Source organism: Acinonyx jubatus, chromosome A1 (assembly GCF_027475565.1).
Source record: "Acinonyx jubatus isolate Ajub_Pintada_27869175 chromosome A1, VMU_Ajub_asm_v1.0, whole genome shotgun sequence".
Taxonomy (NCBI): Eukaryota; Metazoa; Chordata; class Mammalia; order Carnivora; family Felidae; genus Acinonyx; species Acinonyx jubatus.
This window is the reverse complement of record NC_069380.1, coordinates 17,702,238-17,728,701: the sequence shown is the minus strand read 5'-3', so window position 1 is coordinate 17,728,701 and position 26,464 is coordinate 17,702,238. Positions and strand designations below refer to the sequence as shown.

The 26,464-nt window shown below is 43.8% G+C and overlaps 1 protein-coding gene across 2 annotated transcripts in view; it reads left to right on the top strand.

The window, feature by feature from the left end:
• The first annotated feature begins 3,442 nt into the window (after nt 1-3,442).
• Nucleotides 3,443-26,464, top strand: part of LHFPL6 (LHFPL tetraspan subfamily member 6) — a 245,941-nt gene continuing 222,919 nt past the window's right edge. For both annotated transcript variants that reach the window (XM_027064736.2, XM_027064735.2), the window contains exons 1-2: nt 3,443-3,582; nt 5,101-5,669. In XM_027064736.2, coding sequence (XP_026920537.1) covers nt 5,285-5,669 — 385 coding nt within the window. In that variant the 5' untranslated portion in view covers nt 3,443-3,582; nt 5,101-5,284. The remainder of the gene's footprint in view (nt 3,583-5,100; nt 5,670-26,464) is intronic.

The following is a 26,464-nucleotide window of genomic DNA, read 5'->3' as shown; positions in this document are numbered from 1 at the left end:
AGGCTGCACTGGAACAAGGATAATAATCACAACGATATTGATGTGTTCACTAATTGCCTCAGTTAATGTTCAGTTATTGAGTATTTATCTTTAACTGCTGAGCGCTGGGATACAATGCCGTGTTTCCTGTCATTGAGCGTATGTCTTATCTACACAGTGCTTGATCGATTAGGATTAGCTTTTAGCTACTAAAAGAAGATTCGAGCAACAGTGATTTACACCATACTAAGAACCTGTAATTTACTCTTAAAATATTCAAAAGGAGGTGTAATTCAAAAGGATGATGTCTCTGTGATTCCCCTCATTGTTGTAAGAAGGCTGCTACAGCTCCGAACATCTCATCCTTCAAGAATGTGTCCAAGACAGCCATTCTCTTCTATCAGAGGACACAATCTTCCCTGGAGGCCTCCTCAGCAGACTTACTGGGTAGAAGGGTCATACAGTCACCGCCAGGTTTAAGGGCGGCTGGAAGGGAGGTGCTTATCTAGTGAACAAGGAGAAGGAGTTGGGAATTAATCCCGAGTAACAAACCAAGTGCGTTGTCATGGATGCTTTACAGTTTTCTACATGCTTTTTATATTCATGATTTCATCTTATGACTCGATGGGACTACAGTCCAAACATACTAGAAACTCAAACCTGGAATCAGAGGTCCAAGCAGTATCTGCTATGTGGGAACTTCTGGCTGGGAAGTAATTTAAAGATCCTTTGAAGGTGCAAATTTAATACAAGGGTTTTAAAGATATTATAATGCATTTTGCCTATAAAGTGTATATACAAGAACCCAAGGAGTGATTTGGAAGATTTTATAGTTTGGGAAGATAATTACACAGTGGGATGAGAAGAGAAATCAGGATACATGGGTTCCAGCCTCAGCTTTTGGTAACACACCGGAAGGATGCTGAGCCTCTGCTTCCTCATCTGTAAAAAGTACTTGAACAAAATTAGGTGACTCCTAGGATCTTCTCAAATACATGAATACTTCTATAATCATGATGCTAGAAGTCATGAGTTAGAAGAATGTTAGAAACCATCTATTACAATGTCTTTTCACAAATGAGAGAACTCAGGCTCAGAAAGGTTACCATTTGTCCAGATTCATTGATCTAAGTTAGAACTTTGAGTCCTAGTATATGACATACTATACTTCCACAAATAATTGATATTATATCCTAATAGAGTTTTTAAAGATTCCTGTATCTTCTTTTTCCTTTTGGGCAGACTCTTTTCAATAGCACTGTACTCTATTTAATAGAATGCAGATAATGAGATACTTTAAAGCCCACCTTTTCGCTGCAAGGTCTTGGGCAAAGTTCTTGACCTCTCTGTAAAATAATAGCTACACCTTCTTCATAGTTTTTTTTTTTTTCTGCTTTTTTTGAGGACTAAAGAAATCTACTAAGAAAAGTTAGTGTCGTGATTGACACAGCAAGAATGTAATCCCAGCCATCCATCTCAGTGCTTAAAACTCCTCCAGGCTTCAGAAATGTCCTGGACCAATTTCCCCAGTAGGTTGTGTGGAGGGTGAGTCCAAATCTTGTGACTATAATTTGATCTTTATACAGTTCTATCTTTTGCCTTTACATTCTATAGATCTGAAGTCTCTGGGTAATAGCCAAGGGCGTAACTGGAAGCCAAACCCATCATTTGGGCCATCGCAGAGCTCAGTAACCAGTGATTTGTTTGAGACCATTCAAATCACTTGAATCAGGGTTCTGAATCTGGGCTTCATGCATGGACCACAGGGGAACAGGGAATTACCTGACATTTCACTGAAACAGGTTTTTTTTTTTTAACCTCAGCACTATTTATTCATGTTTTGGGCCAGGTAATTCTGAAGGGCTGACCTGTGCTTTGTAGGGTTTAGCAGCATCCCTGGCCTCTACCCACTAGACGCCAGTAGCGCCTCTCTCCTCCTGATAATCCAAACATCTCCAGACCTTGCCAAGTGTCCCTGAGGTGTGTTTGCGGGGGGGAAGGGGGTGGTGGTAATCTCCCTTCTCCCCCTTGAGAACCACTGAGATAAAGTTTAATACGTGTATTTTTTTTTCCTGAAAGGCTTATCAGTCTCACCATATTCTGAAAAAGTCCTGTTATGACCTCAAAAAGGTTGGAACCAGTTACCCAAATCCTTTCAATATGATAATGAGAGAGCACATATCTCCAGCTGTAGTTGTGGGGAAAATGTACACCATTATGGCTAACTAAAATGATGCAGTTTGAAAATTTACTATGAAATATTATACATACCTACCCATTTGTAACTTTCAACTACTTTGAAAAAGCACTTCACAGACTGTATCTGGGGAAGTATCTGCTTCCAACACTGCTATTCCCAGATGGCGGGATTCTTAAAATACTGTCTTCCGCAGAGGCTCCCACAGTCCTCTACTGAATGTAGCTCTAAACTTCCAAAGGGGTAAACGCCGATGACAAGCATAACAAGAAATCTGATGGTGGTATTGATCATAAGAATGATTGGATGGAGAGATGGAAGGGAAGGGAAGGGAAGGGAAGGGAAGGGAAGGGAAGGGAAGGGAAGGGAAGGGAAGGGAAGGGAAGGGAAGGGAAGGAGGGGGAGAAGGGAGGGAGAGCGAGCCAGAGAGAATACAATGCCTTGAAGGAGGCTCCCAAAGAAGGTTTCCCGGGGGAGAGGCTCGCGCTGGAAGTCGCCCCCCCCCCCCCCCCCCGCCGCCTCCCACCCCGCTCCGCCGCGCCTTCTCCCTGGCTTGTCTGGAAAGACTCTTTGCCAGGCAGAATCCCCCAGCCTTGCGCTTCCCGCTCTTATGTCTCAGGCTCGCGTCCACACTGGCCTTGTTCACCCTTTCCAAAGTGACCACATCCCAAGAGTCTCCTCAAAGCTCCAAAGGGTCCCTTTACCCAGTTTTAAGGCCCCCCTTCTCCACCTCCGGCAGGAAACGGGAGTTTAAACCTCAATCCCCAAAGGCAACCAGGGAACGTGTCTGGTCTTCCGTGGCGCCTCCGGAGCACCGAGAAAACCAGCAACTTTGTCCCCTAATCCTGGGTCTGTGTGCCTCCACGCCCTCCCCATTTGCAGGAGTCGCCACGAGGGGAGGGCAGGGGGGAGGTGGGCGCGGGCCGGGGGAGGCGCGGGGGTGGCCCCCGGGGCGGGCGGGGTCTCGCGAGTTCCCCGCCGGCAGCGCCGCGTCCGCGTTCCGCCGGCCGTGGGTCTCCGGGCGCGAGGGGAGGGGACAGGAGAAAGAGGAGGGCCGGGCCGCCGAGGGGAGGAGGCGGTGCGTGCCTCGCCTGCCAAAGGGAGCCCTGTTCCTCTGCGTGCGAGCACGGGCTCCCCGCGCGTGGCCACCGCGCACCGCCCCAGCCGCCGCCGGAGAGCGCGGGCAGCAGGGGGCGCTCCGCGGCCGGCGGCGCAGCCCTGCCTTCGGGAGACCCTCCGCCTCCGGCCGGACGCCGCTCTCCGCCCCGAGGCGGGCCCGGGGTGGCTGCGGCTGCCGGGGACCGCGGCGGGGAGGGAGGACGCTCTTCTGTGCCGTGGATGTTCCGCCCGCGGAAGACAGCAAGTTGTGCGCGCGCCCCGGCCGCCGCCCGCCGTCCGCCCGCCGTGTGAGTAGGGAGCGCCGGCCGCCCGGCGCCGCGGGCTCCGCTCTCTCCCCGCGCCCCCTCGTCCCCGGCCGCCGAAGTCGGGCTGCTCCGGGCGCCGGACTTCCTGAGCCCCGCGGCGCGGTCGGCGGCCGCCTCCGGGGGGTGCTGCCTGCCCGTGCTTTTCCCCTCCCTTGGCGCGGGCCGGCTGCAAGATGCCCCTCTCCTCCTTCGGGGCTCGGGGGTCATCGGGTGTCGTCCAGGCTGGGGTGGGTGGGTGGCGGGGTGGGTGAGGCCACTGCAGGGGGCCGCCTGTGGGCTCGTCTTGGCCTCCCCTCGGGGCGCCTCGCCTCAGCTCCAGAAGAGGGCCCTCCTGCCCCCAGGCAGCCCCCCCCCCCCCCCCACTCGTCGCCCCCAGCCTCAGGGCCCGGGCAGACCAAGTTCAGCCGCTGACGCTGACCGCAATTGACAAGATTAACAAAAAAAAAAGTAGTTGAAGTTCCCCGGGAGTGACACACGACTGGAAATTGGGTGGCGTGTGGAGAGGAAGCGGTAGGGGTGGGGGCTGGCGGAAGGGGAGAGGTGAGGGAGAGGGGATTTGCTGTGGACCCTGAAGGCTGGAGTTAAGGGTTCTGGGAATGGAACTGTAGGGCGCATGGGCTCTGTGCTTCTGTATTCCCTTCTTTATGGAAAGTGTGGGAAACCGTTCAAGAACTCCTTTTGAAAGGAAGGGAGGGGTGGAAATTCAATGCGCGTGGAACTCTTTGAATGGCTGGGGTTCCATGTAGAAGACCGGGAAGTATGGATTACTTTTCAGATTAGACAGTGACAATCATTCAGTGGGAGGACGGTCCCAGCCGTTGTGTCGGAACCAGTGAATCAGAAGGAAGTCACACACAGGCTTTCTTTCATTTACACTAGGAGAAAGAAGGTGGTTAAGACTGAAGGGATTCACAAATACTACGGACTGAGTACAGGGCGTGCCTAATAGTTGCATCCAGTCTGTGTGCCTAGACAGTCTGTAATATTTGTTGAGTTTATAGTGCTCTGCAATTGTGAAAATTATCCTAATAATTTTGTTCGGGCTCATGCAGAGTTAATGCACCTAAAGGGACACGGAAAAGTTGCTCCAAATTATAAGCATGAACTTGCAAGCCAGATAAACAAACCGTGGTATGGTTCACTTTATTTTAATATTTGGAATTATGTTTACTGCCAGTAAAAATGCTACATTACTTTTACTGCGAGTATGTGAAATGAATTCACTGGCTTGGCAAATAGAAGCCATGGATTTCTTTAAGTAAATAGCTGTCAGAGTTAATTTGGGAGCATTTATAGGAGATAAAGACATGAAAAAGCTTTGAGCTAGTTTGACAAAACTTGAATTTTAGAAGCGTTTATAGAGAGAATCAGTTCTTCCCACTTTTTGCAGTGTTGAGCCAAGTTTGAATGTTTATTAACTAAGGGTTGTAGACCAACTGAGCTGGTGTTATCACTTCCCTGAAAACATTTAACTTTTAATGTTTCTTATTGTTTTGCCAGGGACCATCATCCTTACTACAGAGGATGGGAAGTTGATGGCCAGTAAGACTGAAGATTCACTGTGTTGCTAGACGTGTTACAGAACGTGGATTGCCTGCCATTCCCTGGTGGTCTCACGCCTTCACTCACTCCTGCAGTCCCAGAGTAGTTACTTTGGGTCCTCGCTGCCCTACCTGTTGAAAAGATGGCATCCAGCCTGACTTGTACTGGGGTGATCTGGGCTTTGCTCTCCTTTCTTTGTGCTGCCACCTCCTGTGTGGGGTTCTTTATGCCTTACTGGCTCTGGGGATCACAGCTGGGCAAGCCTGTGTCCTTCGGTACTTTCCGGAGATGCTCCTACCCTGTGCATGATGAAAGCCGGCAGATGATGGTGATGGTGGAGGAATGTGGGCGCTATGCCTCCTTCCAGGGCATCCCCAGTGCAGAATGGAGGATCTGTACCGTCGTGACAGGCCTGGGTTGTGGCCTCCTCCTCTTGGTGGCTCTCACCGCCCTCATGGGTTGCTGTGTGTCAGAGCTCATCTCCAGGACAGTGGGAAGAGTGGCCGGAGGAATTCAGTTTCTGGGAGGTAAGTGACTTGTTAAATTTGACTCATTTCCCGGAATCCGAAAGCAATATTGAAAATCGTGCTGCAGTTGTCTACTGAAGTCCTGATAATTGGCACATGGAATGCTCTGGAGAAATAGGCGTGGGATGGCTTTGGTGATGGACTGCTGAAGTCAAAGATTTTTATTGGAATTGCTTTCCACCTTTGAGAGCTCTGAATTTCTGTACATCCTTAGACATATATACATCATTGGCCCACTAAGTACAACCTATATGAGGCAGTAACATCGGGATTGTTTATAATGTAGTAGGGGAGACCGTTCAGGTTTCATAACTTCCTGCTTTTCTTGTTCAACAGTCAACAATTAGATTCTCTGTGTCTTACTGGCATCTTCAGGTCTTTAGAGATGAAGACTTCATAGAAAAGTAGAAAAGTTTTTGATTCAACATTGTTGTTATGAGCCTTCAATACTCTTCGGTGGGTGTAAAACTGACCCTTGCTCAATCTTAAACTGTATTTCTAAATAAATGATTACTGCTTTACATGAGAGATCAGTTTAACATGAACAACTCTGGATTCCACTATGCTACGGATACAGCTATAGGCTTAATTATCTCACTAGGATTTAACTTCGTGGGATGCTCTTGCTGTGAAGAAAAAAAAAAATAGCAAATGCTGTTTGCTTGTCCAAAATGGACTGCATAGTCTCACTAACACCAGAAAAAGGTTTGATTTTTACTTGGGTTTCCTCCAGCAAGTATTACTTCAATATTTCTGGTCATATGGTTTTAATTATACTTTATATATTTTCCACTGCGCTTTTCACCTCCATTCTTCAAACTGACGGGCTGAACTTGTCTGATTTATAGTCCGTCCTGGTAAAATATGACAACCTGTAGATAGTACAGAATGAAGGGAAATAGGAAGCCAGGAAAATGTATAGAAAATATTTGTAACTTCATTACAAAGTAAAAGTCTGTTACTTTCCCATTTGGTGCTTTCTTATAATCTTTTGTGAAGAATCCAGAAGAAGAAGGAAAAAAAATTAAATGGGTAGTTCTGAGATAGAATCTGCATGTTGAAGAAACCCCGACAGATTATTGCAAGTTGTTTGATATTACACTTTGAAGTCACATTTTGAAAGAGAAAGTTCTCAAGCTAAAAATGCAAGTTCTTTATTCCCCTACTGGAGGTAACTTTGTTCTCATCTGTTCCCACCTCCCCCCCCCCTCCCGCCCCGTAGTACTGCATCTCCTTCTGCCCTGGGAGGCAGTTTGGGAGGCTTAGCTGTTTTTTCCTTTAGTGCTTCAGTTCTCAACATCAAGCGGAAGTGTTACACGTGATACATACAGATATTCATATAGTAATACCGTAAAACGACGAGAAAGTTGTTGAAAGTTGAGATAGAAGTCCTGAATTTGAAAACTTTTTGATACTACAGATTTCAAAGATAGAGTTAATGCCAGGAGTATTTAATTTTTTTTTTTTTCTTGAAGAATAAACTTGATTTGCTGTTTGTGTTTCACTTGGCTCAGGAAAAATGCTTTGGCAGCTTCTTTTTCTCCTCTTATATGTCTTACTGGCATCTTCAGGTCTTTAGAGTTGAAGACTTCCCAGAAAAGTAGAAAAGTTTTTGATTCAACATTGTTGTCATGAGCCCTCAATACTCTTTGGTGGGTGTAAAACTGACCCTTGCACAATCTTAAACTGTATTTCTAAATAAATGATTACTGCTTTACACGAGAGATCAGTTTAACATGAACAACTCTGGATTCCACTATGCTACAGATACAGCTATAGGCTTAATTAGTAAATTAGTAAAGTAAATATTACTTTTCAGTTTGCCTTCATTTTAGGGCAGGGACTGCAATTATTTCTGGGAGAACAGGAAAATGCTTACAAAGACAGATCAGTTTTTATTGATCAGCTTTAACTGTATAATGAAGGAAGGCAACAGGAAGTAAATCTGAGACCCATGATTTACAGAAATAGAGTCAGCATCCAGGGTACTCTGCTATAAGGCGGACTCTCTTACTGAAACTGCTTCACCCAGAAGGGTTATGTTTAGCTAAAGTTAGGGTTGCTCCAAAAACAACAGGAAGCCGGAGAATGGCAAAGTACAGAGGCGTCCTGCTTCACCCTGCCTGCTGTGTCTGGAGTTTGCACATACGGTGTAACATCAGGCAGTAAAACCCCTGCAGTACTTTGGAACTCGTTAAAGGACAAAGTGTCAACCTTAATTTTGAATTGTCTTGCTACGGTTGGTTAGAGGTTCAAATGTCACCTGTCAGCTGCCAGAGCAACACAAGATCGGACTGTTGCATAGACATTTGCTCCCTATAGGAGGAGGACGTCAAGGAATCAATGACTTGTGCTTTTTTTTTTTTTTTGGGACAGAGAGAGACAGAGCATGAACGGGGGAGGGGCAGAGAGAGAGGGAGACACAGAATCAGAAACAGGCTCCAGGCCCTGAGCCATCAGCCCAGAGCCCGACGCGGGGCTCGAACTCCCGGACCGCGAGATCGTGACCTGGCTGAAGTCGGACGCTTAACCGACTGCGCCACCCAGGCGCCCTGGCTTGTGCTTTTCTTATGGCAACTTGTACATAAACTTGAATCGCCACGTCGTCGTCTTCCATTTTTAAGTCATATTTCTGTCGTAATTTTTAAAGCCTGGTCTCGGTCGAGTTTTGCCCTCACTCGAGCTTTTAAAAGGCATGCAGAGAGCCCTTGAGAAATATAATGTATAATAAAAATGGTTCCATGCATGCGGGATGGTTATGGCACAATGAGAAAAGAGACGTTTTCATGTTGGGTTTCGTTGTTGAGTATCAAATTACGTGCTTTGCTTCTCAATACTGTTGTGGTCATGAAGTACTTCAACCGAAGTTTTATTTTATTTTATTTTTTTTTTCAACGTTTATTTATTTTTGGGACAGAGAGAGACAGAGCGTGAATGGGCGAGGGGCAGGGAGAGAGGGAGACACAGAATCGGAAACAGGCTCCAGGCTCTGAGCCATCAGCCCAGAGCCTGACGCGGGGCTCGAACTCCCGGACCGCGAGATCGTGACCTGGCTGAAGTCGGACGCTTAACCGACTGCGCCACCCAGGCGCCCCTCAACCGAAGTTTTAAATGTTAGTATCACACTTTTGGATACGTGTGTCAGGAAAATACCTTATTGACGCGCTCTGTGAATAGAAGCATGGGGGAACATCGTAAAGACATGTTAGGTGTGCCTGTAAGATTCTGTAACAGGTGATTGTGAATGTCGGGATCTGAGTGTGTTGATTTTGTCTTCGGAAATTGCTGCTGCTGTACCGAAGGGGCACTGAAGGGAGTCCCAAATTTATATCAGGCCACATTTAGCTTGAATGCTCGTCACATATGTGTGTAAAGTGGGTATAGAGTGCTCCTCAGTAGCAAGCAGCGACCTTTCCAGTTTGGCAGGTGTTCTTTTCTAAGAAGCCAGGGAGACCATCTTCTCAGCTAATTGATAGTTAAGTGCTGCTGAAGACAGTAATGATGACGAAGTATTTCTCTGAGTGTCCCTTTCTCTGTGTGCGGAAAGCACCATTGCCTTTCCGGAGCCTCTTCACGATAGGGTTCCACCTGGACCTGTCTGTCACCCTTTAGGATGAGGGCTTGCGACTCTCCTTCCCTTGCTCCACTTTGAACCTGACTTGTCTTACGATATGCCACATCATGCCTTCCTTTCTTTAGGGCTATCTAGTGACAGCTAAGGAATAAGATAAATGATGAGTGTTGGCATATTAATGGGCATGGTGACTTTTTAGTGACAGTCTTCACTGAAAGAAGCTGCTCTGATTTTAAGAAATCCAGAGACTTGTTAGCCCAGCTCAGGGAGCAGGCAGGACTCTTAGCTGTCCTTTAAGTTACACCTTGTGGATTGCTAACTACTGTATTCCTCCATTCAGCACCCCCAACCAACACTGTGAGGAGAGGTGTCTTGAGTTCTGAGTCTACAGTTCTCAAACTTGACCATGCATCAGGATCAGCCAGGGTTTTTAAAATACGGGGGCGTCTGGATGGCTCAGTCAGTTAAGCATCCGACTTCAGCTCAGGTCATGATCTCACAGTCCGTGAGTTCGAGCCCCGCGTCAGGCTCTGTGCTGACAGCTCAGAGCCTGGAGCCCGTTTCGGATTCTGTGTCTCCCTCACTCTCTGACCCTCCCCCGTTCATGCTCTGTCTCTCTCTATCTCAAAAATCAATAAACGTTAAAAAAAAATTTTTTTTAAATACATATCGCTGGGGCCCGCCCAGGAGTTCCTGATTTGGGTAGGTTTGGTGGGGAGCCTGATACTTTACATTTCTATCCGGTTTCCAGATGATGCTGGTTCTGAGCCTATATCTTGAGAACCCTGTTCTAAGTTAACCATTTCGTACTTTAGAAAAATGTGAATTCTGGTAGATGCTTGACTCCCAGAACTTAGTTAATGTTTAGTTATGTTATAATCTGATATAAACCTCTCTAATTGGGCTATGGAAAGATACTACCTCTGCAGCGTGGTATTGGCCGAGGACATTCTTGTTGTACCTGTCTGTGTTTTTGTCACAGAAAATTGTTTTCCTGAGGTTCTCTCTTGATGCATATACATGTCATAATTACAATATGTCCATTACATAATATGTACATATATTATATATTCATTTATTTACCATTGCCATATGCCAAGATTTTATAGATGGAGAACTCAAAGTAAGAACTCAATACACTCTCTGTAGTTTTCCTGCCGTAGATTCTCAGTAATGAATTGCTAATTAAAAGACGTGAAGGCTCTACTGCAGACTGGAGAGATGCGCGAAGACAGCCCTTGGCCAGCTCCATAAAGCTGTGTATTTCTTGCAAAAGCAGAAAGACTAGGCCAGGAGGACATCAGGAACCAGCCAGTAAGAGCTTCTGCCCGTAGGCAAGATGGCGCCCCAATGGGCTGTGAGGAAGGTCAAGTTCTCTTGGTCTTAGGCATCTCTAGGGAAAAAGATGATGCGCTCTTGCTGAAGAGTAGTACTTTCCAGAGCCACAGACCATGTCTCACCTCGCAATCACATGTCCCACATGCATCGCTCTTAAAGACGAACAAGGTCCAGATGGAGGCTAGTCAGTGCGGCGGCGTGGGCGGGGCTTTGCCACCGGGAAGGAGCGAGGGGCCAAAACGAATGCCACAGGGGCCATCTACTCTGAGCCCTGGATTTGTTGCAGGCAGGGATGTCAGTGAATTAGCTGGTCTTTTATAAAATCTAAAACACCAGATTTTATGTTTGCATTTAATGTTTTAAGATTATATTTTAAAATGGTCATTGCCACCAGTTTTCTTGTTTTACATACTGTCCCCCCACCCCCAGAAGAACACGTCTTTTAAGGCTTAATTTGGGAAGTTTTTCATGGTTTTCAGACTTTCTCGTGAAGCTTACAAGTTTTCCATATCCATAATTGACATCAAAATTCAATACAATATTCTTTTAATCCTCTAGTGGGCCTAAAATTCCCTAAGGACTTTTATTTCTTGTGGAGGGTCCTCCTTTGTCCCAGAGAGTCTGATTTGGTAGGTCTGGGTGGGGTCCAGGTGAAGCACTTTTAACAGACTCCCCGGAGGTTCCAGAACACACATGGTCAGTCCCCAGGCCACATTTTGAGAAACATGAGCTAATTTTATTCACTTCAGACCTCATGTGATACTAGTATTGGGGCATAGACTTACATCCACCATTGAGCTAAGGATGAATGATCAATCTCTTTCTATCCAGAGTTATTTTGGGGACAACATGATACGAGCAGCAAATTATCACAAGTAGTGTAGGAACAGACCAGTTTATAGCTGTGTTCTCCCTGATCTTACAGATTTTGGTGTTCCTGGTGGACAGTCAGCCCCGCGTGTACACTCAGAAAGCAGAAAAACCAAATCTTTCCACGCTTTGCTTAGATGAGGACTATTTTCATTGGTGGCTCCACCTGCCAATTAGGAACCTGCTATCATCTCCTGTGCTGCGTTTGCACCCTTCGGCCTACAAGTGCGTTGTTGCTGGCTTGTATTCTGCTGGGTGTGCTAAAATCTTTCCTTACTGACAAGTGTGCTCGGTTGTTACCTGTTTTGAATTACAGGTTTTTATCTCCTGAGTTTGTATTTCTGAGGAAAAAAATACTGATGATAACAATTCATTAAAATGACACAATAAGGAGTTATCCATTGCTCTTGAGTCTATCATGTTAGCAGCCACGCTAGACTTTTTCCCTAGAATTATTTAGATTGGTGTTTTCGACAGGGTCCAAATCTTCATTTACTTTACGCGGAGTAGAGTCTTTCTAAGAGAGTCATTTGATCTTTAACTTCCTTCCCAGCTAACATAGCCATAGCTAGACAACACTGAGGCCAGGGTTAGTATGGGTTAGTTAGCCTCTCTAACGAGGAGATTGCAGATTGGTTAGCTGTCATGTAAAAAGCACGCTGTTATTCACAAAGAAAGCAAGCCGAGGAACAGGATTCAAAACCATTCCTATTAAACACAAACACACACACACACACACACACACACACACACACACACACACTCTGGAGAACTTTCTGTCATCCTACATGTTATCACAAATACATTGCCCACCGTATGTACAGTTATCATTAGTGCATGGTGAACACTTGACCTCTCCAGCTACCTCCAGCTTGGCAAGACTGCCTTGTTGTGTGTGGTGGTTGTAGTCAGAAAGAATACCAGCATCAGGTTCAAAATTTATTCGCGGATGTCATTAAAACTCATTTTTTTTTTTTTTACTTAAGTTATCACCCTCCAGTGTGTTCTCAGGGACACCGATTCCTGGGTGTTCCAATAGATGTTAACAGGAAAAAGCAAATAGGAACACGTGGATTTGAGAAACAGTTGGTTATGGAGAGTTAATCCATTTCAGTACAGCAGAAATCACAGGGCATTCAGGGTGTTGTCTATTACCAATCTCCCGAGGGGAAGGCGGAGGGTTTAGTATTAAGTGTTTAGCTAACTCACTTGGGCCCAGCACCCTGAAGGGACCAGTACTCTGGAACTTACTCAGTTCTCATTTTACCCTGTTGAGGCAGGCAGTTTATTCTTTTTCGCAATTTATTCTTTATTCTTCATTCTTTTGCGAGAAAACTGAATTTTAGAGAGTGACACCCAAAGTTACCCATCAGTTATTGTTTGTGCTGTGAAGGCTGTCACCATAGTAGAGTGTTAATTGAAATTCCACCTTGTATTATATGTAGAATTCAGAATATCTGACCGTTTTGCATAGTGTATCTCTTAACATAGGCGAATATTTTTCTTGTTTCCTTTGTCCTGTTTATGCTTGTAGGACAATAAAACCACCTGTAGATTTGACAGAGCAACTTGTTGCCAATTCTCAAATAACAATTACAGGTTACTGTTAATAATGTAATATGCAGTAGAGAGGCCATTAGGGGAGAGTGCCAAAACATCCGACCGATGTCTTTTAACAATTATTTAACAGAAGAGTGCTACCTTTCATTCTTACATGCTGGCTGAGTTTTCTAGTGTAAGTACCCCATTGTTAGAAGCCTTTGTAATAATCCCTTGTTAAGGCTAAAGATAATGGTATTTCCAGAGCACACACTTCTTAGATAACAAAACCAAAGACCTTGTGTCTTTCTATAGAAATGAAAGATAATGTTAGACGTTGTCAGTCTTCGTCTTTGAAGTGTTTGTGATGGAAACAAATAGACTTCTATCTAGATCTCTCGGATGGGCTCTATGGATTTCCCAGAAACTTCTGAATGGTTATTTTTAGACGATCAGGAGGTTAGACTCAACATCGCTCTGGTTCTGGTGCATTGATATTGCTGACTAATTATCGGGGGACCGATAAAAATGGTTCTCCGTTTTTCTTGTATGTCTTATGTCGTCAACTGGAACAGGAACTAAGATTTATAATTTTCTTCTAGTCCTACAGTAACTAGAATAGTAAATGACATCTTCTATGTTCAATGAACACTTGATGTATTACTTAGTTTCAATTATTTATTAGCAACATTTTTATCTTTAAGGTCTGACCTCGTTCTTCCCTACTTCACAGAATTATTTCAGAGGTGAAATCAAATAATTCCATCAATGTGAAGGCATTTGAAGCAATGTCTCCTTCTGATGAACCTGCATAATGTTAGTCATCTCTGTTGAAATGATGCTGCAGAATGCAACTGTCTCTTCAAGCACATTGTAAAAGCTTGGAGCGAGCTTTATTTTCTGCAATGAAGAAACCAGCTGCTATGGGTCTGAAAATTTTGTCCCCCACCAAATTCACCTGTTGAAATCCTAATACCCAAAGTGACGGTAGTAGGAGGTGGGGCCCTTGGGAGGTGACCAGGTCCCGAGGGTGGAGCTGTCCTGAATGAGATTAATGCTGCTATCAAAGAAATCCCGGAGAGCTTCCTTGCTCCTTGTGCTTCTGTGGATCCAGTGAGAAGAGGGCCCCCACTCAACTGCACTGGCCCTTTAATTTTGGACCACCAGCCTCTGCGACTGTGAGAAATACATTTCTTGTGTTTATGAGCCATTCAGTCTGTGGTATTGTGTTCTTGAAGCCTCAGTGGACCAAGATACTAGCTTTGCTTCACACTGTGTTCACAAACTTATTTGGGAACGGCAGAGTCCTACTAACCTGTAATAGGCAATAAGATCTCTTTGAATTCATGGGCAACAGAGTAAGCTTTGGGAAATGTTGAGTTAAAATACATTGTAAATCCAGGGGATTAGTGTTTATGGGCATTTAAGAGTACTGAGTGCCTGTTATATGCCAAATAATGTGCTAACTGTTGGAATAGAACTGAGATAAGGTTCCTGCTATTAAGAAGCCTACAGTCTTTTTTTTTTAATCATTTTTGTTTATTGAAGTATAATTAACATACAAAGTTCTATTAGCTTCAAGTGTACAACATAGTGATTTGACAATTCTATATGTTACTCAGTGCTCCCCACGATAAGTGTAGTTATTATCTGTCATCAAACAATGCTATTATAGTATTATTGACTATATTCCCTATGCTGTACTTTTCTTCCCCTTGGCTTGTTTATTTTATAAGTGGACATTTGTGTTTCTTAATCTTTGTATCTATTGCACCTGTCCCCACCCATCCACCTCCCCTCCGGCAAAAGGGGAAAGTTTGTTCTTTGTATTTATGAGTCTGTTTTTTTCGTTTGTTTGTTTTGTTTTGGGTTTTTTTTTTTGCTTGTTTATTTGTGTTTTTATATTCCATATGTAAGTGAAATTATATGATATTTGTCTTTCTTGGTCTGACTTATTTCACTTGGCACAATGTCCCTTAGGTCTATGCATGTTGTCACAAACGGCAAGATTTCATTCTTTTTTATGACTCGGTAATATTCCATCATATATATTTAACCACGTCTTCTTTATTTGTTCATCTATTGATGGACACTTAGGCTGCTTCCATATCTTGGCTGTTGTAAATAATGCTTCAGGAAACATAGGGGTGCATATATCTCTTTGAATTAATGATTTTGTTTTCTTTGGGTAAACACCTAGCAGTGGAATTACTGGGTCGTGTGTATTTCTATTTTTAATTTTTTGAGGAACCAAGAAGTTCACAGTCTTATGGAGGAAACCAACATGTAAATTGTAGTTACTATACAAAGGACTCGTGATACCCACATATGCTTCTAAGTTTTGTTGAATACAGCTGTTTGCTGGTGAGGCTCACTCAGCAGCCAAGCCAGGTATTTGCCAGCCTCACGACCGTGTGCCAGTTATTCTCCATTGTGCTCTTCTCCCGCTTGGCTATCTATTATGGGAGTCCACATTTCCCAGAAGCCTCGACACCCGGCAACTGGGTAGTTGCAGCCCGTGGGAGGAGCTTTTGGGAGACGGGAAGCAGGGAGAAGCCAGGATATTTCTCCCTCTCTGGCTCCTCCTTGGGCAGTGTCTTTGGTAGCAGTTGTCTCTTCTCCTGGAATGCCCTGCCTTTCCTGGCCCCAGCATCTGTTGGGAAGCCACTGCGATAATCCTACCCTAGCCCAGTTCTTCTAGTCGCTGGTAATGCCATCTTCTCCCAGTATCACTCCAATTTAATGGATAGCAGCGGTTTCCTGCTCTTGCCACTTTCCGGGTCACCTCTTTTTCTCCTGTTTGGCTTTTTAGCTCTTCCATCATCTGTGTCACCAGTTTCCTGTGCTATAGTAAATTGTCTGTGTTTGACACACCTCAGGATGGCTTCTGCGTCCTCAGTTGGACCCTCGCTAAAATACAATACATAATTCAAATTCCTGCCTCAGGCAAGTGGAAGATCATGTCCTACTGTGAACTTTTGGGATTTGTGGTGAATAGACAAAAATCACAGATGTTTAATCCAGAAGACTGGAGTGCACTGAAGCATGAACAGATACTGGAGAGGCACAGCACAGGGAATGGCCTGACCGGGGCGGGGGGGGGGGGGGGTCTGCAAAGGGCTCATAGCACAGGTGCTCGTTGAGCTGGGTTTGAAGTTACGAGGGGAAAACTTCCTGGGCCCTCAGGCAGGGGGATCATCAAGTTCTCGAAGCCAAGGAGGTGTGAAAAGATCTGATGTGAGTTCAGGGAACGGGAGCAGACTATATGGGGTGGGGCAGGTATGCTGTGACAAAGGACACAAGTGGAGAGGACACATGGAGCCAGGCTGTGCAAGTCCTCGTTTCTGTTCCACGGTACGGATTCCATACTCAACTAAACTCAAGCTTTTGAGTGGTTGTGGGTAGAATTGACTTAGGAGCTATATAATCTATATCTAATCGCAATGAGGAGTAAGATTGATTTGGAGAATAACAAACACCAAGGAAAGGCACTGAGGAGCCCATAGTTGCAGTCTTAGTCAGAGGTGGTGAGAGCCTCACTGAAGCTGTGGGAATACAGGGAACAAGAGTTTGAAGACATTTCTTTCTTTCTTTTTTTTTTTTAATGTTTATTTATTTTGAGAGCGAGCACGCATGGGGGAGGGGCAAAGAGAGAGGGAGAGAAAGAGAATCCCAAGCAGGCTCCGAGCTGTCGGTGCGGAGCCTGATGTGGGGCTCGAACTCCCAAACCATGAGATCATGGCCTGAGCTGAAATCAAGAGTCAGACGCTTTAACCAACTGAGCCAGCAGGCGCCCCTGAAGACATTTCTGAGGTAGAGGTCAACAGGTTTTGCCGTCCTTATTTTTAGACGAATAGATGAATGAATGAGTGAATGTCTCAGTAATTTTGTATTTCTGTTTATTTAAGAAACCAGATATTTTCTTTTTTTCCCTAGTCCCTCAGAAAATTAAAAAAAAAAACAAACAAGAAAATGTGACTTAAATTATAGCAGCTCTGTTTTTGCTTACAGAGAAAAACATTTAAAAAAGTAATAAATATTGTTGTTATCACAGTACGTAGATATAATTTACTATACAACTTCACAGTGTGGATATTTCTATCTTAGAAAGTTTTGTACATTTGTCTGTGTGTATATGAGGGTTACTGACTGTGCCCAGCACATTTGGAGGCTTCGAAGAGGAGCATTTAGATGACAGCTAAAGTAACTGTCAGTGTCATTGAACTTCACTGGCTTCTTACAAGCAGACATTTTCCCTTTCTTTTCCAAGATAAGTGTTATTTTTTATTTTTTTATTAACTTTTTTTTTGATGTTTGTTTATTTTTGAGAGACAGAGAGAGACAGAACATGAGTGGGGAAAGGGCAGAGAGAGAGGGAGACACAGAATCAGAAGCAGGCTCCAGGCTCCCAGCTGTCAGCACAGAGCCCGACGCGGGGCTTGAACTCACCAGCTGTGAGATCATGACCTGAGCCGAAGTCAGACACTCAACTGACTGAGCCACCCAGGCGCCCCAAAAGTGCTATTTTTTTTAAAGTTTATTTATTTTGGGAGAGACAGAGACAGCACGAGTTGGGGAAGGCAGAGAGAGAGAGAGAGGAACAGAGAGAATCCCAAGCTGGCTCTGAGCTGTCACCATAGAGCCGGATGTGGGGCTGGAACTCACAAACCGTGAGATCATGACCTGAGTTGAAACCAAAAGTTAGACGCTTAACTGACTGAGCCACCCAGCTCTTCCTAAACATGCAGGAAATAAGTGCATAAGTATATAATAAGTAGATGTAAGATTGATTTTATACATCTTATTTTCAGAAAAGTTTTTGACATTTTCAATTATACCTGTATTTCATTTTTAAAGAAATAAATGAATGCTATTGTCAGCGTGTTTATAACTGAAAATTGCCATCGGTTACCTGTGGTAAATGAATGTTTCAGCCTGGAGACCTAATAGATTGCTGTCCTCCCTTATGTTAGTCATGTTACATTTGCATATTAAGGCAGAACAAGAAAGGAAACTGTGTGTCCCTTGGAATAACCAAGGGATAACCTCTGAGTTAATATTGGCTGTGGCTTTTGTCTGTGTTCCCTGAATCAACTGCCCAGAAGTCCATGAAACATGAAATGTAGTTTTGTCATTCCAGTGTAATTTATGATTCTCATATATTTGTCATAGTGAATTTTTGAAAAGAAGAGAATAGCCTTTAAGCTCTAAGATAGTATGATTCTGGGATTAAATCTAATCCTCATCTGTAGAATGCTTGTTGATGAGAGCCACTGCATGTGATGCGGACCTTTCTTGGTTGTTAACCTTCATCTCTACCTCTCAGTTCGAGTTTCACTAACACATGCTCCTTATATCATCTTATGATGACATCACCTGATTGTTCTCTCAGCCGTCCACGAATGTGCCTTCCGTATGGGTGGCAGATAGCAGTCGATGATGTTGGATGGGATCGGGCGCACACGGGAAACACCAGATTCCCTACGAGACCTTGGCTTTCCAGCATACGTGTGGCTGCAAAGGGCCAGTGGTACGTGGTATACCTTTTTCTCATGCTTGGCCACTGTTGGCCCACCAGAACAATCCAATTATTTCTCCCGTGTTATCCCCGTATTATTTTCCCCACATTGTTTCTCCTTCCCTGCTCTGTGTGCACAGTTGTCTTGGATCCGGATATAAGATTTCCCATGTTCTTTTCATGTCTAGAAAGGAACTACAATGGAGTCATTATTTTCTATGATGTAACGTATGGTAGGATGTCATTTTTGTTGCTGTTTATGTGTTTTATGTTTCCCATTTGCTGTTACATAACCTAATTTAAATGGAAAATTGTAATCCTTAGGTACAGCCAATTCCTTTATGGTCTCTATAGTCACTTCTAAGTAAGTAAGAATTAATTCTGCTAAAAGTGTTCTGAGGAAGAATACCAATTTTAGCTTTAGAGGGAGTTGCCCTGGTAGTTACAAGGCTTAAAAGTATAGTCACACTGGGTGTGACAGTATGAAGAAGTATTTACTCTATAGTGGTGCTTCTCTCATTCATTTATTCAACCGGTGATTTTGTTTTCAAGTTATTATGATATCTTTATTGATTGGCCAGAAGTCACAAAATGCAACTCAAACAAGTTTAAGGGTCAGAAAAGGAGAGGGGACACAGGCGCGTTCTGACACCAGGCTTCAGAAAGAAGTGGGCCCCGTCTGTGGGGCAGCAGTTAGACTCATTCTGTGTTTGTCTTTGCTTATTACCGCTTTGACTTCCACTTCAGCCCAGCAAACAGGCTTGTGTTTGTGACTCTGTGTGACGCAAACATGGTGGCCAGTGGCCTCAACACCATGCATCTCGCAGCTTCACTTTGTCTGGACCCAGATTCAGAAATACTAGCGAAGGTCTCTGGTAGGGGGTATCCATCTTCAACAAAAGATTTTTAAGTGCTCACTATGTGTCAGGCTCTGTTCTAGCTGGAGATAGAACGCTGGTATGATAACGTATGGCTCTTGTCTACCTAGAATTTTTGTGTGAGAGATGAACGTTAATCAGATGCTTCCCCCAAAATGAACGTAAAGCTACAAGTCTGATAAATGTTAGGAAGAAAGTTTCATCATGGACGGTCGTGATCTCGATGAGGTGCCAAGAAAGACTTTCTGGAGGATGCAGGTTTGAACTAAGACTTGAAGCATCGAGGGGAAGGAGGAGAGGGCCTGGCAGCTGGGGAAGCTCAGGGACAGAGCCATCCGGCTGGGTGAGCAGGTCTCTGAGGCGCTCCGGGACGGAAAGCCCTCGGGAGGGTGGGTAGATGAGGACGGAGAGGGAGGGGAGGGCAGGATTCATGCCAAGGATCTGGTACTCATGACACTCACGAGATCAAAAGCCAATGAAGAGGAGAAGGTGTTTGTGCAGGGAGAGGTTTGTCCCTGTACCTACTCACACGGCGACTTTGTTCAGTTAAGGCAAGTTATCAGAGAGTTAAGGTGAGAGGTAGCTGGCTAGAAAGCACATGGATTCTTTTCACTTTACCAGTCTTTTTGAGGTTGGGTTAGTCATTATTTTATTTTGAAAAGAGGAAAAGTCGGGGCATCTGGGTGGCTTAGTCGGTTAAGTGTCGGACTCTTGATTTCGGCTCAGGCCATGATCTCACGGTTTGTGGGATCAAGCCCTGCATCAGGCTCTATGCTGAGAGCACGGAGCCTGCTGGGGATTCTCTCTTTCTCTGCCCTTCCTGCTCACACGCATTCTCTGTCAAAAGAAATAAATAAGCATAAAAAAAAAGAGAGAAAAGTCATTATGGAATTTCTCTGTGTATTGTTTGAATACGTGAGTTAAATAATACCAATGTCTAGATATTTGGTTAGGGGACACAACTGTTAAAGTTGGGCACCCTTCAAAGGAATGGAATGGAATGGCGAATGAGTGGAAAAGGTGCCGATACGCAATTGTTATTATTTTCCATGTTGCTCTATCTATTACATCTATACCTTTCCTTCATGGCATTTAGTACACTTGTGATTACTTAATTTTTACAGTGATGTGTATAATGTCTTCTCTAATTGGTTGGAATACACCAAGGGCAGGGGCCTTCTCTGTTTTATTTACCATACTATCCCTAGAGCCTAGCAAAGTACCTGAGAGAGAATAGGTAATGAGAATTTTCTGTCTACTTGATACTTGGTATAATCTGTTTGGAAAGCTATTGTATATGTATTTTTAATCCAGTTCCATTTTGCATCTACTCCCCAAGTTCCTACTTTGCAGAATGGGCACAGGTGCTAGGACTTGTGTTGAATACTGACTTGAATATGACAATGTCTGACTTCAAAAGGCACAAGCTCTAATATGAGGAATTGTACCTATAAATGTGGCACAGGTGCTAAGAGGATTCGGCGAGGTGTTCTTTGGCTGATGTCCTCAAGATCTTGTGAGAGATACATATTGAGTAGGCTGTGGGATAGCTGAGCTTCCGCTAGCCTTACTCACCTTGGTACAAACCCTGAGTCCTTTCTCCTGAATCTTCCTCACTGCCCATCGAAAAAGTCAGAGAGGGCCAAGTCCAGGGTACAATAGGGGCTCAGAAATGTTTTGCTCCTCATCCAGTTCCTTTGTAAAACGCTTTCCCATTTGTTGGGGGTCAGCCTAGTGGCCACATGATCATTGAATTGTGATCTTCCCCTCCCTTGCTTTACAAGATTGACTCTGCCTTGGTTCCCTTATTTCCCTACCCGTCACCTCCCTCAGTAAAATAAAGTCTCCCTGGACTGCACTTCATTTGGATGGGCCTTAGGGATATCTACAGAGTGGGGCTCTAGACTCCAGGAAATGCAAGATACAACAAAGAGGATGAAAATGTAATCAACATGATTTGGCCACCGATTGCGTTGGTGAGAATGAACCTCACTGGCGGCCCTCTGTTTTCATGTCTGTGTGTCTCTTGGAAGGAGCCTGACATTGTGAAGAGTGAGCTGTCGGCAGGTGGCGAGGAGGTGAGATTAGTTATGGACAGTCTGTGGTTCAGGTTCTGGTGGGACTTCAAGGCCGAAGGGCAAGTGGACAGCTGGAAAGATCAGGGTTAAATATGTAGATTCGTGAAAATATATCTTTGAAAACCTTCATGTGAGAGAGTAGTACTTCATTTACTTTCAACACTTCTTTTACCGGACACTTTAAATCCAGACACTTCCTTTTACCATTTGGCTATCCTGGTTGATAGGCAGGCTCCTAGCTCTGTCTACCCGAATCATCATGTCTAAGCTGCCCCTTGGACAGTGCCAGTTGCTAAGCACCCACCACGCTGGTGAGATTACAGAGAAGTTTACACTTTGTAGGACTAGATTTTATTTTTCTGGGAAAAAAGTCACAAGAAAAGCCAAGGTAGGAGAAAAAAAATATTCTGCATAACGTTCACTCACTAACACAGAAATGCCCTAGGGAAGGAAGGAGTCTAGAAATGACCATGTAGTTAAAAAAAAAAAACAAAACAAAAACAAAAAAACAAAGGAGCAAAGGGTGAATAGTTTAACTTTTTTTTTTTTTTTTGATGTTATGCATAAAGATGGCTTTCTATTTTGATTGCCTGGTGGAAGAAAGTCCGTTCATTTATCTCATCCACCCACTGGTGGCTATCCTGATTATAGCCTCCTCGTAGACACCATTTAAAATTCAATTTGGCTGCCTGTGCCCTTGGTGCTCAGTAGGTTTCATTAAATTACATAGCATAGAGCTCTTCTCCTTCCCTGTGTGGCACCATTTTATGTACATTTGACTTCAGTGTAATTTCAGACAATTATGCTTTGTGCAGAGTGGTTTTACCACAATAATCTTACCGTCCAGTTAGGGCTGATCTGGGACTCTGAATCTGATGAGTTTTTAAGATGGTGGAAAATATTGGATGAGGGAAATGTTTTTATTTCTCTATACTTGCTCTATTTAGCTTGTTAGGCTTGTAAATTGTGGCAGATTGTTTGTGTAGCATTACTTACAGCATAAGATTAGAATAACAACAGCTCTTCCCACATGGGATGCTTCAGAATTTTACATGCAATCAGATCCTGGAAAAAACTGTGTCTGTAAGACTGTAAGTAAAATGAAATGCTGGTACTTTTTTCTTGTATTAGCAAATCTTCAAGTGCTGCCTTCTGTTCATGTGTTCGCATTATTCTATGGCCATGTGTTGCTGTGTGAAACGAGTGAACACAGGATCTGGACAGGGTTGAATTCCGCCACTCATCAGCCTCGTGGCCTTGGGCAAGTTACTGCCTCTCAGCCCCGGTTCCTTCAATTAAGACTAATAGTAACCCTGACTCATTGGGGTTTTGTGGAGCTTAAATATGTGTAAGTTGGGGCACCTGGGTGGCTCAGGGGGTTAAATGCCTGACTCCTGATTTCAGCTCAGGTTGTGATCTCAGGGTTCTTGAGATTGAGCCCTGTGTGGGGCTCTGCCCTGATAGGGTGGAGCCTGCTTGGGATTCTCTCTCTCTCTCTCTCTGTCCATTCCTTGCTCATGCATGCTCTCTCTCTCCCTCCCAAAATAAATATGTAAACATAACAAAGTAAATAAATATGTGTAAGTCATGTTAATATGATATAGTAGATGTTCAGTAAATGATGGCTCTTATGATAGCTCATCTGACTTAAAATTTCAAACTTAACTATACCTTAAAAAGCTAATATGCTTCATTCATTACACACATTTATTGAATCCTGCTCTAGCTATCAGGGATAAAGTAATGAGTAGAAGCAGACTAAGAAAGAAATAAAAATTATATATATATATATATATATACACACACACACACACACACACACACACACACTATGTATACTATTGTACCCTACTGCATTTCTCCAGTTAAGTTTTGAACTAATAATGCAGGTGACTTATTATTCAGGACCTCATAACAGAATTTGTAACTGGTCATATTTGACCTCCACAGATTATTATTTGAAGTGAAACCTAGATATCTGTATAGGTATTCTCAACAACTGGACAAGTGAGCCCTTCCTTCATTATTTCCTTTCCTTTCCTTCCCTTCCCTCCTCCTTCCTTCCTTTCTTTCTTTCTTTCTTTCTTTCTTTCTTTCTTTCTTTCTTTCTTTCTTTTTCTTTCCTTTCTTCCTTCTAAAGCATCTGCCTGCATATTGTGGGTTTTCTCCATCATGGTGATATTTTTTATATCATCTGTGGGTTCTGCAATGTTTTTTCCTTTAACCCTCCATTTCTTCTCTGATACACCCTCATGTATTTGTAGCCTGATTACTACTATCTATATTTTTGTCTCTTTTGAATGACCCCAGAGACCAACTGAAAGAAAAATTAGTTCTTTGGAGTTCCAAGTCAACTAATGTCAGCTACTTTTACTATGGCATTTTGTAATACACAAACACTTTTGTACACATTTTCTCATTTAATCTTAAAATCCTGCTGCAGCTTTGTGCTTGAAAGTGTGATCGGTACTATGGGAAACAAAGAAGTAAATATAATACAGGCCTGTGACCTCAAGGAGTTTATAAATCATGGCTTTGGTCACCAGACTCACTCTTCCTCAGAAAGATGTCATTGTTATTCTATCAGCAGCAAGCTTCAGTGCTGGTTATATAGCTAGATAGTTATTTTATCTTCATAAAATGAACCTTGCTAGTGTTATTTGCAGGTGTGTGTTGAAGTGATGTTCTCTAAGATTAGAGCTCAATACAGGGGTATTTGAGTTTTCATTTCTGATCCATAGGGGAATTGAACTGAGCAAAATAAAAAGAAAATATCTTTGATGGTTGTATGTAATTCTTTAAAAACCAAGTATATCGTAAGAGGAAGATGAAATGTATTTTGAAATTGAAGATAGAGATGGGGCAGAAGAATGTGCTGTAACACAGTGAATTATTTTGACATCAGAGGCTGAATCCCGTAGAATGACGAGACATTTTACTGTCTTTAATATATTACGAGAAAGTTCATGTCATGCATAACTATGTGTAATTGAAACGTGCTACTATGACAGTCATGATCTCTGAGCGATCACGTAAAAAATCATCTGGCGTTAAATATTGTTCTCATTCAGCATCATGGTGCACTATCACATGATTTCAAAGGACTCCGAAGGCCTGTGCCAGAGGTGAATGTCTGTCATGTCTTGGCTGCCTTCCTGCACACCCGCCTTCCTCTCATCCATCTTCGCGTGGCCTCCAGAACAATCTTCTTGGTTGTGATCATGGACTTTCATGCCCCAAATACCTGGGTTGCTCCCTGGATGTTAAGGACCTTCTACAACGTGCTCCCAAGCTCCATTTGTCACATTACCACTCACTCAGCCCCTTCCTGTGCACCCCACTTTGACCAAAGTGAATTTTATAGTGTTTCCTGCGCAGTCTCTACCTAATCCCACTATTGTGCCTTTGCTGACGCTGTTTCCTTCACCCTCTCTATCCCCTTTTCCCACACCCAGAATCTGTGTCTTTCAAGGCCTGACTGGAATGTTGACTTCTTCATAAAGTCTTCTCTGATTTCACAACTTGAAGGAATCCTGCCTTTCGTCAACTTCCTTGGAACTTATCTTTTTTTTCCCCTCCTGGCAGGAAGTCTGGGGGGAGCACTCTCGACCATGTATGACTGCCAGCCCCCCCAGACACAGTCTCTCAGCATACCCTGTACCTATCGCTATTTTTACGTTCATTTGGCTGATTTGCTAAAACTACTCTGGGAAATTTTAAATCCAGGTATCCAGTTTGGAGTCTAGGACATGTTTGGCCTGTCTCCCCTATGTTCCACTATGATTAATCCCCTCCCTTCTTTTGGCTAGGTCCCTTCTTATGTCCAGCACCCTAGTACCTCATAGCAAAAGAGATTCTGTGGAATGTTCTGTTTTGGATGCCGATAGCCCTATGCTGAAAATAAAGACGTGTTTAAATGTAAACATTCCTGATCAAGTTAATTTCCAAAGATGATCTTGTTTGACCTGTTCCTGTTTTAGTTACACTCAAAGCAGCACACAACACTAAAATAGCCAGCAATAGGAAATGTCACTGTGAGATAGTCCACAGCCATTACTCCGTGTTGATTTAGCCATTTTTGTCAGGGGTCTGTCTAGGGTGCTTTTTCCTATCACTCCATGATGATTGATTCAGCCATTTACTTTCGATAAAAACGAACTCGTTTGCTCCTCTCCCGAAAAGGAAAGAGAGAAATTGTCAGTGATACGGGTTGACACAGGCTGCCAGTGTGTATTTTAAAGGTGGTGAGTGTGGCATTAAGAAACCTTCCCTCTCGTTCAGCCTTTGTTGATGGAGAGCATGTTGTACCTGGCCAGCTACCAGGACATTCTTGCTTCTGTGTTACTAAACATTTCTATTTCAAATATTAGCAAACGCAGCCGTCAATATCGGGGTTGTTAGAAGGACACCCATAAGCCCTCAATCAATATGGATAATGTGATCGTCATTAGGGCCACCATGCCAGACCGTCTGGTAGATGATCACAATATACCTAGTGGGACAACCGCTCTTCGGGGTAGGTGGGACTTGGCTGTTTTGAGACAAGTAGAACACCTGAGTGTGTGCCCACTGAGATTCTCTCCTTTCACTTTTATTTGGAAGGACTCGTGCCTTTTTCCAAAATGCTAGCTTTTCACATGTGTAAAAAGATTTCCCCAAACTGTGAGCTACCATTGGCCCCCGAGTGTTACCGCGTTGTGCTTGGCGGAGCCGCGCTTTGCTTTGTCTCTCAGTGTGTCGCATGGAGGAGGGAAGGAAAAGGCCAAGAGGAGCAGCAGAGTCGGGGGTGTTTGTTCACTTGAGGACTAGATCCTTTTCAGCTGCCACGTGGGGTATTTGCTCAAGTTTTAAATGTCGGTTTAGCACTTATTTTTTTCTTATTTAAATGTTACTAGTTTTCCACGGTTCTGGGTGTCTCTTTATCCTGTTGATTCCACAAGGATAATGCATAGATCTGTCTCATTAGAGTTCCTCACATCTTTAGCACACCGTATGTCTCA